The 15,606-nt window shown below is 33.4% G+C and overlaps 1 protein-coding gene across 1 annotated transcript in view; it reads right to left on the bottom strand.

The window, feature by feature from the left end:
* CFAP47 (cilia and flagella associated protein 47) overlaps window positions 1-15,606 on the bottom strand; it is a 258,882-nt gene that overhangs the window by 130,856 nt on the left and 112,420 nt on the right. Inside the window, exons 44-47 of the mRNA XM_048953295.1 lie at window positions 15,496-15,604; window positions 13,035-13,261; window positions 10,057-10,237; window positions 1,199-1,395 (exon numbers count right to left, since the gene is read on the bottom strand). Of these exons, the coding sequence (XP_048809252.1) occupies window positions 1,199-1,395; window positions 10,057-10,237; window positions 13,035-13,261; window positions 15,496-15,604 (714 nt within the window). The remainder of the gene's footprint in view (window positions 1-1,198; window positions 1,396-10,056; window positions 10,238-13,034; window positions 13,262-15,495; window positions 15,605-15,606) is intronic.

Below are 15,606 nucleotides of genomic sequence, written 5' to 3'. Positions count from 1 at the left end.
AAAGAATGGTTATGCTAGGTACTATGAAACACTGTTTTAGAAACATGTTTTGTCTTGCATATAGACATATCACAGGACTGCTTGATTATGGCAGGAAGTGAGATATCTTGTAATAAATGTTTGTGGACTTCGTATTTCAATAATCCTATTCAGGCAACCGAGAGTCCAGTCTGCAAAAAAATAAATATCAATCTGAAAAGAGAAAATAAACTGAACTCAAGAGCTAATATCAGCCTTGTCAAAACAGAGAAGATTGGTCTATTCAATGAAAAAAATGAAGTAATCCTTTGGCACAGAATGAAGATAAATGCCAGAGGTAAGATTTGGATTTTGGAGAATAGAGACTATACCCATTCCAATTCTGGCTTTCATCTTTGAAAGTCTCTTAAACTCAGGTATCTCAGCCTTAGAAATAAAAAATACCACCAACTATGGTCATCAGAGCTAATTTACTAGCATGGCATGAGATCTGCAATATCATGTATCTAGGCTTGGATTAATATACAAGAGTAAAGTTACTTAGTTGTTAACAAGTAAATTTAATAGTAGTTGAGCACAAACGCCTGTTTGGAAATTTGAGATTCATACAGTGCCCTGTTTTATCAAAATACTATTACTGTGATCTCCAATTCTGTAATAATAATAATTGCAACATCTTTGGTAAAAAGCATGAAAGTAAAAAAGTAATTTATCTCAGTATCCTCATGGTGAAGATAAAATAAAGGTGAGAAAAAGATGACAGATCATTCCTCTTCTCGTGCATTATTTTACCCACATCAGGAACAACTTTATCCTTTCAAAAATGAGCCTGAATAGTTCTAAAACTAGCAGGTCATCAGTCTTTGAACACTGCTTGAACTGTGGCAGTTTGAAGACATCACCATTGCCCTGGGGAGAGTGTTACAAGGCCTGACAATCCTCTGCTGAAGAAAATTGTCTTAACACCCAGCCTGACCCTCCCTTGATGCATCTTCAAAGTTTCCCTTGGTATCTTTACTCTAAGAACTGTCAGAAACTGCCAAATTTTCCCAATAAGCTCTATACTATGTCCAATATGGACTTCAATTAATTATACTCCAAGTCAGTATTTAAATGCTTTTGTGGATTTTGCAATACGAAGTTTTAACTGCATTGATCAAGAGTTCACTTTTTAAACTCCTGAATCTTAATTTAGTTTGTCACAGTAAAGTGAACTTACTATTGGAATATTCTGAATCACTGCCTGGTAAGCTGGAGTTAGAAATTCAATCTCTGCTTCAACATCATCTGTATTCACTACACATTTAATCACATAGACACGAATATCCCGTGAGGACTTCAGGAGAATCTGACAGTGGTAGCAGCCAGGACCCGGAGGGACGAATTTTATAGGAAGCTCAACTGCATCAGTTCTGCCTAAAAACAAACAAACAAAACAATACAGTGCAGTGTTGCAAAACATGGAATTTACACACAGGATTTGGGAAGAGTTACAGCAAATGGTAGAAGCTTCCTCCTAGCAGTACATAAAATAATTTGAAATGAACAATGGAATCTTAGAAATATTATCACCATTATCAGAACTTTAATTTTCCTAAAATAAAGGTATATTTAAACATTCAAATACTATTTTCTATTTTCTTTAGCTACGCACAGACATAATTTTTTTTAAAAGATTTATTAAACCTAACAGATTCAGTAGAAAAGTTTATTGTATAAGAACTTTTGTAGATATCAAAAAAGTACACTAGATACTACTGAATACTTTAGTCAACAATTAGCAGGAGAGGTATTGCAGAGAACAGACCCTATTTGGCAGCCTCAACAGTAATGGGAATCCTGCTAAGTTCAGTAGTTCTTATGAGAGCTTCCTATTAGACATTTCCTTAATTCTGAATTGAAATTCTGGGTTTCCAAAAAATGACAGAAGTGTTCAAGTTAGTACAAAATCATGAAAATTCCAGCTTGCCAATCAATTGTATGTAAGAAAAACTCACCATAGTAATGTCTAGAGTAAGGAAAAAGCCATGTAAACTCTGTCCTCATTTGAACATATTCAGGTCTAAATTTGTAATCAGACTTTTTCCTCTACTCCTGCTACATCACATCATCTCACCCCCCCCACTAGGCCTTGTAGAACACTTCACAAAGCAGAAGGAAAGGCATGTGACAAACATCATTGACTGGCCACAAAAATAAGATCTCCCATTCAACCTTCCCTAAGAGATTCTAGGCACATCAAAAAAATTAAAACTGTAGTTGTGACAACTTCACTGTTTTATATTTAACAAAGATCGTTTATTTTCAGTATTTTCCAGATAAAAAAACTTATGCCAAAAGCCCTTGTTGGAAAAGATAATGAGGAAGGTCTGAGACAATATAATGACACAACAGTACCTCACAGATAAAACTCCAAAAACAATTCATTTCCCCCTGCGGGAGAACACCTGACAAATTCTTGTGGTTTCCCTTAGTCCTTTATTATGGCTTATTTTCTGATGTTATGTAAGATAGCTGTACATGATCTTCAGTGACAAGCACTGAATTTTGAAAGTGCAATCAATCCTCATTTGCAGTGCTGCCCATTCTCTTTCATGGAGTGGTTCTCCTCATATATTCAGTTCTCCCTCCCTGCCATGAACAGCAAACTGAAGCTTTACTCTTGCCTTGTGTCTTCTGTACTTCAGTTTTTTACACAAGAATAGCCCAAGTTCAAGAGACGAATCATACTGAATGATGTTATTAATCTTTTCACATTACTTGGCTATCAAAAAGATTATAAATTGCACCACAGGTTTAACCCTCTATGAAATAAATTAGTTTGTTCGCTTTTAAAGACATGATTAATGGCCTGGTAATTTTTGAATTATTACTTTTAATTCTATCTTGTCACCAAACTATTATCCCCACTGGCTATCTCCCAGTGAAGTTGACCTGAGTTTACCAGTTATGCAAAGGATAAAAGTGTGCATTCTTCAGTTCATGAAGAATTTTCTTCTTCTACAATAATTATTTTAGGACATTGAAACAAAACGCATACTTCAAATTTTAAATGCCCATTTAAAATACTCACATTCCAAGATAAAATAGAATTAAAACATATTTAAAGAAAGGTAACACAGTGCATTGGAAGCTCCAAAATACTTCTTTGTGAATTCCTTTGTGCACTGAATGGAAATTTGTATTACTAATGATCAGGGGTCTCTTTAACTCTATGGAACTGATTTTTGTCCTTCATTGAAGTTTCAATCAGCAATGTCTCCTGCAGAAAAATTAAAAAACAATCATTCTGTTCCACATTAATAATATTTAATTTGTCATTTCTTTTATCAAAATATTTGTTTCTTGTGCATAAAAAATAACACTGAATAATAAGTTACTTGATTCTTTGAAATGACCGATGAAATGGAAAAGCATTTTATCATTTTTATTTAACAAAGCAAATATTTTTTAAGACATGGTTTCCGTAGTGAGACAATCTCTGCATCAAAATGATTACAGAAACCACATGTCTGTGATTTATAAATGAAGGTGGTTTTTTCCTGGGGAAAAAAAAAATCACGCAAATTTTAAATGTCACCAGATAAACTGGGCCTAAGAATGTGTCTTAAGATGCTTTCCTCTTACTCAGTCCTGTAAAATACACTGCTAAAATTAATTAGAAACTATGTAATTTTGCAGGGTCACAATTGGATTAATAAATTCTGAGACTAATGTAGAAACAATAAGCAAAGGCCAACAGCACTTGCCCTATTTCCATGTAACTGGAAGCAGGGCCTGTATCCATGGAATTGAATAGAAGCAACCACTCCTCTAACAGTGAAAGGGAAGCATTTCTCTGACAGTGAAAAATCAAGCCAACAATACGAGTCTATGGTACATTTTCCCTCCCAAAAGTGTATATTTATTATTTTATGGGAACATATTTCATATGAAATAGGCAAACAGCTCTTGAACCATAAACTTTGGATTCTCCTACTCTTCTGAGTGTCCTACTTAATTTGCTGCAGTCATGGTGCCTCTATTTTTAGTCTAGGCTCCAATCTTAGGTTCTCTTTGTTTATCTGCTGAAGCAGAGCACTCTTCCCATAGCTGTCTTTCATGTGATAATGAGGAAATGTAGAGAAAGAACCGCAGCTTGAACATTCTTGTGCTGAGAAGGGCAGGGAAGATTCACCATCTGAATATTGGTCAAATGAGCTACATGCAATGGACTTTTTAAAAAACAAAACACTTCATGAAAAGTTTATTTTTATAGACTTTTGCTAGACAAATGCCTATGGGAAACATCTACCTGATTCTGAATCTGAACTGAATTTTGATGTGAAACAGCTGTCAAAACAGCGCTTATGAAAGTAGAACATTTGGTGTGTATCACAACCACACATTCTTGAAAAGCTAATTTACAGCACATAGGTGATGGTCTTGTTCTCTGGCAACTGCCTGGCATCTTGTACCATTTACTTGATACAAAAGACAATCTGATCACCGTCTGGAATCAGTAACACCCATGTCTTCTGGTTACTGCTCATTTTAGGTCTGCCTGGCCTGAATTCACAGTTAATCTTCTGTGTCAGCCAAAGAACAGTACCTTTCAAAGAAAAATGTCACTTCTTGTGGACATTAAGGAAAAGCACATGCTACAGTTTAGTAATAAAAGTGCTTTTTGGATTTATTCCTATTCCATCCAATTATAAACTGTGGGAGGAGGGAAATAAGGAGAAGAGAAATACTATTCTTTCATACCACAATCAGTTGGAATAATTTCTGAAGGTAGGAATCTGCATGCCTTCAGCAGTTAGTCAACCAGCTGTACACTTTATTAGCTTTCATTCAGCAATATCTGTTCTAAAACTAAAAGCTCAATTTCACAATGAACTTAACTCAGCCTCTGACACTGTGCATGTCACAAGGAATTGACTGCATAAACCTGAAGACTGAATTTGCAAGTATTGACTCTTGTAAGGTTGAACAACCAATATAGAACATTGAAGAGGCTACACTCTTGACTTCTGTTTATTTATCAGGTCATCTGACTTAGAACATTAGTCTAACCAGTAGTCTTGAAAAAGCAGTCACTCTTCTATATATTTTAATGACCGCTGCCACGCTCTGAAATTTTTGCTATCATCATGTATGCTCATTTGCTAACATTTTCTCAGCTTTATCTAAACACGTGGGAAGAAGAATACTGCAGAAGCCCACTAACTGATTATTGATTCTTTTTCCCACATAAATGCAGTATAACCTTACAAATCTAATAAAAAAATAAAATACATTTGATCAATCAGAAAATCAAGATAATGCTAGAAGGAGAAAACAGGGGTTTTTTTCTTAATTGATTTAAACATTAAAAATGTCATTACCATTTGCAAAATCTTATCACAAATACTCAGCAGTCATGCTCACGTATCAAATTCAGAAATTGATGAGTGACACCACAGTGAGGTAGAACAAAGTTTATTTTGTGTTGGGTTTTGGGTTTGTTTGTTCACTAGCTTTTTAATAAACTATTTGTAATAGTTTATAATAAAATAATTGCCCCTCAGTATTTGTCAAGAATAGTTGTGAAAGGTATAGAAAAAAGGAGGCTCCACAGTAAACTATGCCAATGGGCAACTGGAATCTATCCAAATAAAAAGTTTATTTCATATAACTTAAGAAAGATAGTAAAGCTAATGTGCTTTCTTAAATCATCTAATGGTCTCCTCTGAGGTCTAGTGGTGATGAGAAATGGGCACAGAACATGAGATTTATTACTGGCTTTAGAGTACTAGCACTTTCTATGTCTCACAAAAGTAACAGTGACTGCAAAGACGAAGATAAGCCCTGACACTGACAATCACGTAAGAATTTGTTAGAGCTCAGTGGTAAAAACCTTAGTCATATATCAGCATCCCCAGCCCTAAAGGATTCATCTGTCAAGTGAGGGTGAAGCCTTCCCTTTCTATCCACAAATTCTTCCCCTAGGCAGATTCTGGGTTTCACTGAATCTTTTGGAGGACAATACTAAATTCTGAAGATGGAACAAGGTGGAAGACACTCTGATATATTTTGTGAGGACTAATAACTTTCTTCACCACAGCATTAAGCATATTCACCAGCACAAGAAAAAGGATTTCCATATGTTTTTCACAGTACAAGAAAAAACCAACAAATACAAGTGTTCTCCATTGAATTCACTACTGCAGGTATTAAACAAAAAAGAATATCATCCAGTCTAATATTTTATATCTCTCTTATGAAAGCGCAAAACAACTTTCTACAAATATAATATATAAAATAATATAATAAACAAATATAATATATAATATAATACATATATTTTTTCAATAATGCAGCTGCCATGAAAATTATAAAGTCCTTATTTCACCATTTTTCAAAACCACAATTTCAAGCAGAACAATATTTTAAATCAGTTCTTTGCATAGAGGGAGAGTACAAAAGAAATGTTACCTTTTACACTTTTAATCCCATTTGTGGCTCACTATCCTGGATGATTAAAACCACCAAATGTAATTAAATTTTTATTACTATGCTCCCAGTTAAATCATAGAACTGAGCTCTGAAGGTCTTAATGTGTGAGAGTCAGAGTGAAGGCTCAGAATATAAACAGTATAATGAAGATATAATACAATCTATGTTTCGGACAGTAACTAGGTAATTATGCTTAAAAAAATTAAGACTTTATGCTTTCAAAAAAAAACCAACCTACTAAGATATTGAAAAATTTAATAGCATGAGGACCACTGAACACTATGAGACAACAGAATTACTGACAACACTTCATAAAATAATAGATTTAAAGCCTTAGGAATTTGCTTTAGGTAAAGAAAAAGAAGTTTCTTCTGATTAAAACCAATGCTCAGAAAGCATACAAGACATTTAAAAGTCATAGAAAGCAGGAGGTAAGGTCGACCACAAGTCATGAAAAAGTGCAAATTTTAAAATAACTTATTTCTCAAGAATATGGAGTGTTTAGGAAATATTACTAACATATGAAAAAATCCATATTATAGATGATTCAGTCTAGATATTTTTTACTTACTATCTGATATGACTGCATAAAACATAAAAAAAAAAAAAAAGGAAATTCTTGAACAATATATTTCCTGCTAAACAGTCAGAATTAAGTATGTCAAATAATGCTTTAAAACTTAATTTTTAGTTGTTAGTTGTTCTGCACTTATTGACGAATACAGTAATGAGCATAGAACATTTCTAATTACAATCACAGAATCATAGAATAGCAGGGGTAGGAAGGGCCTCAAGATGTTATCAAGTCCAACCCCCATTCCAACATAAACATCAGGTACGAAACATGCAAACATCTACTCCTAACACAACTGCATCTTGCTATTTCCACATTTAGATTTTGCCTGTTCTCTTCTGAATAGACAACGATAAGGGTTCATGGCAAAAAAATAGGCAATGAGTCATTTAAACAACTTGGTTACATAAAAATTTGTTCTATAACAAAAGAACCGTGCATGGTATGACAGCAACTTCATTAAACTTGCTGGTTATGCTGCAGAAAAATTGTCACAACTCTTAATCTTCTCTGATTTTTATTTTTTTATTTCTTGGGAAAGAAAGGGAAATGGAGTAGAAAAGACGTGTGAGGTTACCCTATTTTTATAACTACCTAATAATGAATGAAACTTTTACTGTACAGTTTACTTTAGAAAGACTTATGGCCCTTTCATTTTGTACTGCTGTCTCTGTGTTCTTAGCATCAGCCATAGCACTATTTCTCACATAACTTCAAGGTCACATCTTCCTTTTATCACCAGCAAAAAGGGAATGACTTCCTGATTAATAAGAGATTGTGGCAAGGGATGGGAAAACGGAAAATAGATAGAGCCATTTGTTTCTTGCATTTGTTTTGTTCTGGAAACACATAAATAGAGACAAGGAAAGATAGTCAGATCATTTCTGCACATACTACATCCAAAAAAACTGGCAAATTGTCTGTTTGGTGAAGCATGGAGGTATTTTGGGATGCTACTTCTCCGTTGCTTAAAATCTAGAGCCATTATTTGAACTCCAAATGACATTTTAGCCTTTTCATTTCATTCTCTAGTAACATCCACAGCTAAGAACAAAAACCAATTTATTTCAAGATTATATATGCCTTACATGAGTTTCTACATACTCAAATTCATTATCCTTTGACATAAGCATCATAATTTTTTTATTGTCAATTGCTTTTAATTGCTTTTTTAATTTTAATTTTTAAATTGCTGTATAAAAGGACTAAATTCTTGTCTAGGCTACTGTTTATGATCTGAAGTTACTAAAGTCTTTTAGGATCATATTCAAAGACAGTGGTAAATAAGCACTGTGGCACATGATCTTCTTACAAACCAAAATTTTTACTTTGCAAAGAATTATAAGTTACATTCTGTGCATCTTGAAGAGGACTTTTAGGAGGATGAGTTCTCAAGCTGGAATTCAAGAACAGCAAAGGTTTCCTAACAACCTCTGTATGAAATGCAGCTGGGCTGAGCATTAGACTGTGTCCTCAGGCAACGTGCTGATGTTATTTTCACTAGATGAACTCCTTCCACATACAGTAGACACAGACTATTTGTCTCATGCAATACTGACATACAACAGGGACTATGCTTTAACTGCTTTGGAAGCGCACAGAATTCAAAGCAATTGCTCCTGTCCTAAGCATTTTTTTCTAGCCCTGGAATATTCTTACGGTTTATCTTTTTACAATTCTTTCCAAATTTCTGTTAACTTCTGATAGACACAGGAAGCTCCACTTCTGAGCTAATTCTTCTGTCAATACTGTTTACTGAGGCAAGACCATCTCCCCACGTCTCACTGCAAACACTTCTAATTTATCTTCACTGCAGACACTTCTAATTTACCTTTAGATCATATTCATCCTTTTAGTATTAGGAAAGGACTTAACATGAATTAATAAATTGTGTTTCTCTGTCAAACCATTTCAATAGCAAATGCATTCTAAAACCAGTCTCTAATCTGATTTAGTATGCTCTGTTGGCAGTGCACAGACACTGAAGTCTAAATGGAACAATTTCTGACCTGACAGAAATTCTTTAATTTTCCTCCAGGAAGCAAACAAACAAACAAAAAATGCGCCTGGCATACAATGAGTAGGAAAACAAACATAGGCCATGAAAGTACACGTACAAATCCACAGGTCAGTGAGAACTACAGGAACTTTCAGAAAGAGTCTACTGATCAAGACTTAGGAAAAGAAGAAGAAGAAAGAAGAATCTATGGATTTTTCACATTAGGGGCTGACCATATTTCAAGCTTTTAATAAATGTACCACAGCTTTAAATAACCACTTAATTTCAACCAGCAAAACCAAAAAAATATTTTTCTATGCTGTTATCAGATAGCTGTGGTATAATACATTAATTGTGACACAAACATGCATAGATCAGGTATATAAAGACAGAACACACTGTTCTAGTTCTTTTATGAAATGCAACTTTTAAGGCTTACATAAATCATTTAAAAAACTAGAAAAAAAAAGAGATCAAAACAGTAGCGAACCAAAAACCAAAAGATTTCAGTGTAAAACACAGAATACAAGAATAATCAAAAGTGTATCAAAAATAACCAAAGCTGACAAGACCACTGTGAAGACTGACCCATAACCTTTCATTAGTGAAGAAGAACAGGGAGCGAAGAGTATACAATTAAGTGACACTTCCCTCAGGCTGACTGAGGAGGGACATAAGAAAAACAGGCGGTAAAACTGGTAAAATTTAAGCACAGATCAGTCCTCCATCAGAAGACAGAGAAATAAGCACAAATTCAGAATCTGACAGACAAACAGTCCAAATTATTTCCTCTTTTAGAACAAGTCAGCTGTGGTTATGTGCCATTGACAAAATCAATGGTATGTGGAAATTGTTGTTTTGAGCCGATAAGATGGAACTTAGATATTAATGAAAAAGACACAACTGAGGACTTGAGCAGTAGTAGAATAGAGACAATGACCATTTTCTGAATATGTTAAGGGAATCCTAGCAAACTAACTTTTCTTTGAGAATGAGTCAAATCCATCCTATTTAAGAATATTCTTACCTATTTTCTCAGGCAAAACCACTTTTTCTGAAGGATCTTTCAAATTAACTCTGCTAGATGCCAACACGGGAATAGAGAGCATCTCAGGAACCACAAAGAATTCTTGCATGCTCACTTGTATACTATAATCCATGTACTTCAACTCTGGAGGGAATTCACGTGGTTTTAAGAGTTCATACCTCTGGAAGTAAAGAAATAACATATACATGAAAATCATAATAATTGTAGGTTAAGAAATGTGAAATGAGACAGTCTTAAAAGTGCAGTTCTGTAATTGAATTGGTAACTAGGCCCATTACATAGAAATGGTTGAGAGGCGCTTCTAAATAAAAACTGTCTTATTAATATTTTTTTAGACATCATTTATCTGAAACATTAATTTTAAAACTAATATACATTGAGATTTACAGTAAAACCACCTCCTGCTCAGAAACCTTTCTGCAAGCCTTGGAAGCTTTTCAAGGAAGACCAAAAAGAAAAAAAATATTAAACTAACAATTTACTTTGTATTGGATGTGGATGTGCTTCTTCATTTACTTCATAATGTTTCTAAATAATGAAAAACATGAAAAAACATATTTTGTGAGCAATAACTATATAGTTATTAGTACATAGTTATATAACGATATAGTTATTAATACTTAAATGTTGACAATATGTTTGAGGAATCAAAGATTTAAAATTAAATTCATGGACAAATAATCTCCTCCTGTTGGCACTGCTAATCAACAGCATGAAACATATTAGTAAAATTTAGCACAATACAAAAAAACAAGTTCCAAATAGGCATTTAAATGTCATAGCAAAAATTAAGTTAGACACAGTTAGCATTACAGAAATAATGCCATTATTTAATACACAGCTCGGCCACTACTGCAATTTTGAATTTGTTATGTGGAACACGTTATATTTGCAATGATCAAGATTAATTGTAAGTTCAACAAAGTTAGTAATTCTAGTAACTCTAATAATCAAAGACAACCAAAATAGATTTCCTTTTTTTCCAATAAGGAAAAGAAGGTGACTTAAGTAAGCATAACTAAAGCTTGCAGTTTAATTAAAAAGGAAAACATGCAATTATTTACAGCAATTTTACAGGTACAAGTGGACCAACAACTAGTAGAAATGTAAGAGCAATTTTCATTCTCTCCATCCATTACATAAAAAATTTACACTTGTAGGAAGGTGGGTATAAAGGTGTAAAGGAAATGAAAAAGAGAGTGCTAGATATTCAGCAGAAATTCCAGATTTCTCTCCAACCTGTCATATATCTCCCAAAGGATTTAATGAGCCTAAACAATTCATCAAACCACAGGGCCTTTGGAGAGGGTATTTTTCATTCAGGAATTGGGGAGGGCCTATTTAGACAACAAACATGGAAGCATAGTTCAGCTCCAAATTAAGTTGCAGAACACAAGTTCCCTTCAAATACAAAAAGTTCCTTCAGCAAATTTCACCAGAACTTCTATACTGTCACTTTCATACAGACAGTAAGTAATAATTCATGATAAAAAGAATAAATAGGAATACTTACCAGAAATTTATCTGCATAGTGAATTACTATACTGAAAAATAATTTTGAATGAAGTCTTTTCTACAGCAGTGTATAGCAGAAGTACTTCATTTAATTTCTCATGAACAATTAAAATACTTGCGTACCTGGAGAACATACCTCTTTTTGCACCTTATTGTCAATTCTTATGTGATTCAGTGTTAGTATTCATCATTACACATTTCATAACTTACAGTCCTCCATCGTTCTACAGTCTAATTTATTTTAGCACTCACATTAGATCTTAGCATACTTAGTGGCAAAAAGAACATTCCTTTTATGTTATGTTTTGAATAAATTCACAGCTTCACAGCAGTTGAAGTACTGTTGCACTCAACAGCGCTCTAATATTAAAGGACTTCAATTTTAAAAAGTTTATAAGCAGTGTACTAGCTATAATCCAAAAGAAAAATATTTGAGGCCAGATTACATGGTTACAATCCCTGTCCTGTGACAAACATATAACATATAAAACCTACTTTTTATTTTCCTCATTTAATTTCCTCTGTATAACTTTTTAAATTTATCTGTAACCAAACATACATTTAGCAGTATCAAGGACACTAGAGAAAATTTTCTTCTGTAGCACTGGGAATCATGCAGCACTGGGAACCCTATTTAAGGAAATGTCCAATTGGAAAACTGGAATCGTATACATCTTCTCAACGATCTGCCACATGGGAAATTAACTAATCAAACCCAGAGTTTTATCAAAATGCATAGAAATGTATATTCTAATTCTGTGTAAGAGAAAAGTTTGGTTTGGCATTATCGCTATTAAAAATTTATTCACATATAGTAATTGAATATTTACTGGACTATCTAGGGAGAATTTTTTTGCTTCTAGATGCTGATTTCTTGGGAAAATATCACTAGCTAGGAATTGTGTAGGAATAGGGAGCTATTGTTTAAGGCAGATTTGCAGCTTTCCAAAACTACTGTGTATTGATTGCAAAAAAAGTATTTCCTGTTCATGAATTTATGTTCCTGTTCATCAATTTATTCTGTTTTATAAGAACAAGTTTGTTCTTATAAAAAATAAATACAAAAAATTCCATTTGAGAACTTTCATGAGCATAAGAAAAAATGCTAATACAGATAATTACATTGTATTACATAGAACATGATATCTTTTTTAATCAATTTATATTTTTCAGAAGATAACTGAAATAAAATATCAATGTTCTGTTTAACAGCAGCAAAGATTTCTTAAAGGAAGCACTTCTTAATAGCATGAGTGAAAAAGTAGCTCCTGCAGTATCTGAGGGCAATGAAGATTAGTAACTGTCAGATTACAGAATGTGTAAAAAAACATAACTCCATTACACTATTTCCTGAAACTTTAAAATTCATTCATTTTAAAAATTCATTCCTAAAAACAAGAACAACTAATTAATTTCAGGGCCAGATTACTGATTTTTCTCACCTCTATTCTGGACAGCCCTAGCAATGCAGTTGCAGCTCTGACACTACTGCTATCCAGAGTTCCTGAGATCTTTCTTCTTTTATATTCAATAGTTGACATCTGCTGTTGAGCAGCAATAGCCAGAGCTCTTTCTCTCGATTCATTGACCAGTGGAATCCTGAGTTTTTCTTTGAGAGTCTGTCCAACTCTACATTTCAAATATAAAATTGGCTCTACTGCACTTGGACCTATTTAAGTAAAAGCACATTTAAAAAAAAAAAAAAGGGAAAAAAAAAAGACAAATATCGTAACTGTATTAGAATACTTAGAATACTTAGCCTGCAAAGAAAAGGCTGAACACAAAATTCCTTTCATATTCACTTATATGCTATTTATCTACTTACCTATTTTCCTTATAATTTATTTGTTATTATTACTGGGGAAATATAAATCAACGTAAATCAAAATCCAAATACAAAATTCAAAAATTCTACACCGGCTTAAAACTATTACAATAGTAGCAAAACTTAAAAAAAAAAGTCTTTCTGCTACCTAAAAACTACAACTACCCTTTTATCCCAGTAGAATATATTGCATCCCTACAAGCAGGAAATACTAGCAATATAATTCTAATTAGAGATGGTAAAATTCAATTTTTTTCCAAATACCTTGCTTTGACATCCACAGTTCTTGTCAAAGCTCTCTGAACTAAATAGCAACAAATATTTACTCATCCCTCACACATGTGCACTTGACTTAAATCAAACAAACATTTTCACTTTCCCAAATTAAAATATTAGTAGTAAGAAACCATCTTGGAAGGAAAACAAGTCTGTGATAGAACCTTCATGCACACAGTGGTATCAAACAATCCTAGAAAATGAATGTTTTATCTTATTAGGCAAGCCTTTACAGAAAAGGATTGGAGACAAATTACATTAAGAGCAAAATGGATTTCTGCCATTTCATGCAAATGCTATAAATGAAAATCATCTTGCACTGTTTTGTTTAGCTTTAGTTTCATAGCAGACAAGTTTTCATAACTGCTGTATGTCTCTGTATTTTTATTTTTTCAGTGAATGTTTGTTACAATGTTTAGCTGATCCACAAATTCAACTATTCTCAACAGCGGCTTTCTTTGAATCTCAGCCCAAAGTGGCTTGAAATGGCTGAGATATGAAGATCAAAAGATAAGAAGGTCCCACGAATGTGACCCTGAGCAGACTAATTCTAGGATTAAAAGCAAGGAAGAGCTTGTAGTAGCTAGAAAGTTCCAAGTAAAGTCTAGAGCACATTACACATTTTACATCTCATTGCTATTCACAATGGAGATCTATTTCTGTGTCTCATCAATGAATATCTAGTAGAACACTGACTTTCCTACGGAAAACACAACAAAAGCAGAATTAAGAAAAAATGGCTACTGAAAACCAAGACTGTAACATACTATGACAGTTCAGTTGTTTTGACCTCTGATAACAGTTTTTATTTCACGATGATGCAGAATGGGATGAGTATTTTGTAAAAACTGTCAGCATATAATCACTATAATATTTTTATATGAAGCATAGAAAAGATTCTAGTTTGAGGTAAAATGAATTTATAATTGATTATACAATCCAGGCTTTTCCCTTCTCTCTTCATAAGAATAGTTAAAATGCTTGAATACAAAATATTAGAGGGTCTTCAAAGGAAGTGGCATAGAAGTTGTCTTAAGTTACATAAATGTCTTATTTGACCTGGATGTGTCATCTTTAATTTTTACCATAAATCTGTCAGAAAACCTCTTGGAAGAAACATAATCTCTAACATATTAAAATTTGCTCACCCAAAAACACATCTAAGACTCAGTCATGGAGAAGTACGTCTCAATCACAATCAGTGAAATAGGCCATATACGTACTGATCATTTCCAGGTTAGTTGCTATCAGACATTTCAACATTTCTTAACAAGCAACAGGAAGAACAGTAACGTAACTTCCTAACGTGTATCACATTCTTTAGTCTCAGAACATAAAGTAGATATATTTCAAATAACTGCCACGCTTTTCTGAAATAGGAATGACAGCAATTTATCACTGCTTGAGGACAAAACTATATCTGTAAAATGACAATACTGTATACAGAACATTATAAAACTAGGAAGACTAGTCAAAGATGACTTGCCCTGGTATATCTGACTACAACCTACATTCTGAAGTAGAAAACAAGAGAAATTATGAGAAGATATTCATATAAACTATATTGAAAATAACTTTACACAGAAGTTGAATACAATAGCTAAAAACTAGCTAACTTCTGCACTGAAGGGAATGTACTGGACAACATTAAAATAAACATCTCATAGTTACGCTGTACTACAAACAACTGCTTATATCAGATATAATTAATGAATTTTAGCAAAAATCGCTGGGAACTAAAGAATATTTGTGAAGTAGATTGATTTGCTCTATGTTTCTCTCCCACCATCCATTTACTTTACCTTCTAATGTACTGCTAACATGCAAAACATTTGGACTATCCATTGGAAGCAGTTCTGAAGGCAAAGGTATGTCACCTGCTCCTTCTACAAGATACACAAATTCTCCAATCT

Source organism: Lagopus muta, chromosome 1 (assembly GCF_023343835.1).
Source record: "Lagopus muta isolate bLagMut1 chromosome 1, bLagMut1 primary, whole genome shotgun sequence".
Lineage (NCBI taxonomy): Eukaryota > Metazoa > Chordata > Aves > Galliformes > Phasianidae > Lagopus > Lagopus muta.
This window is presented reverse-complemented; position numbering and strand designations above follow the sequence as displayed.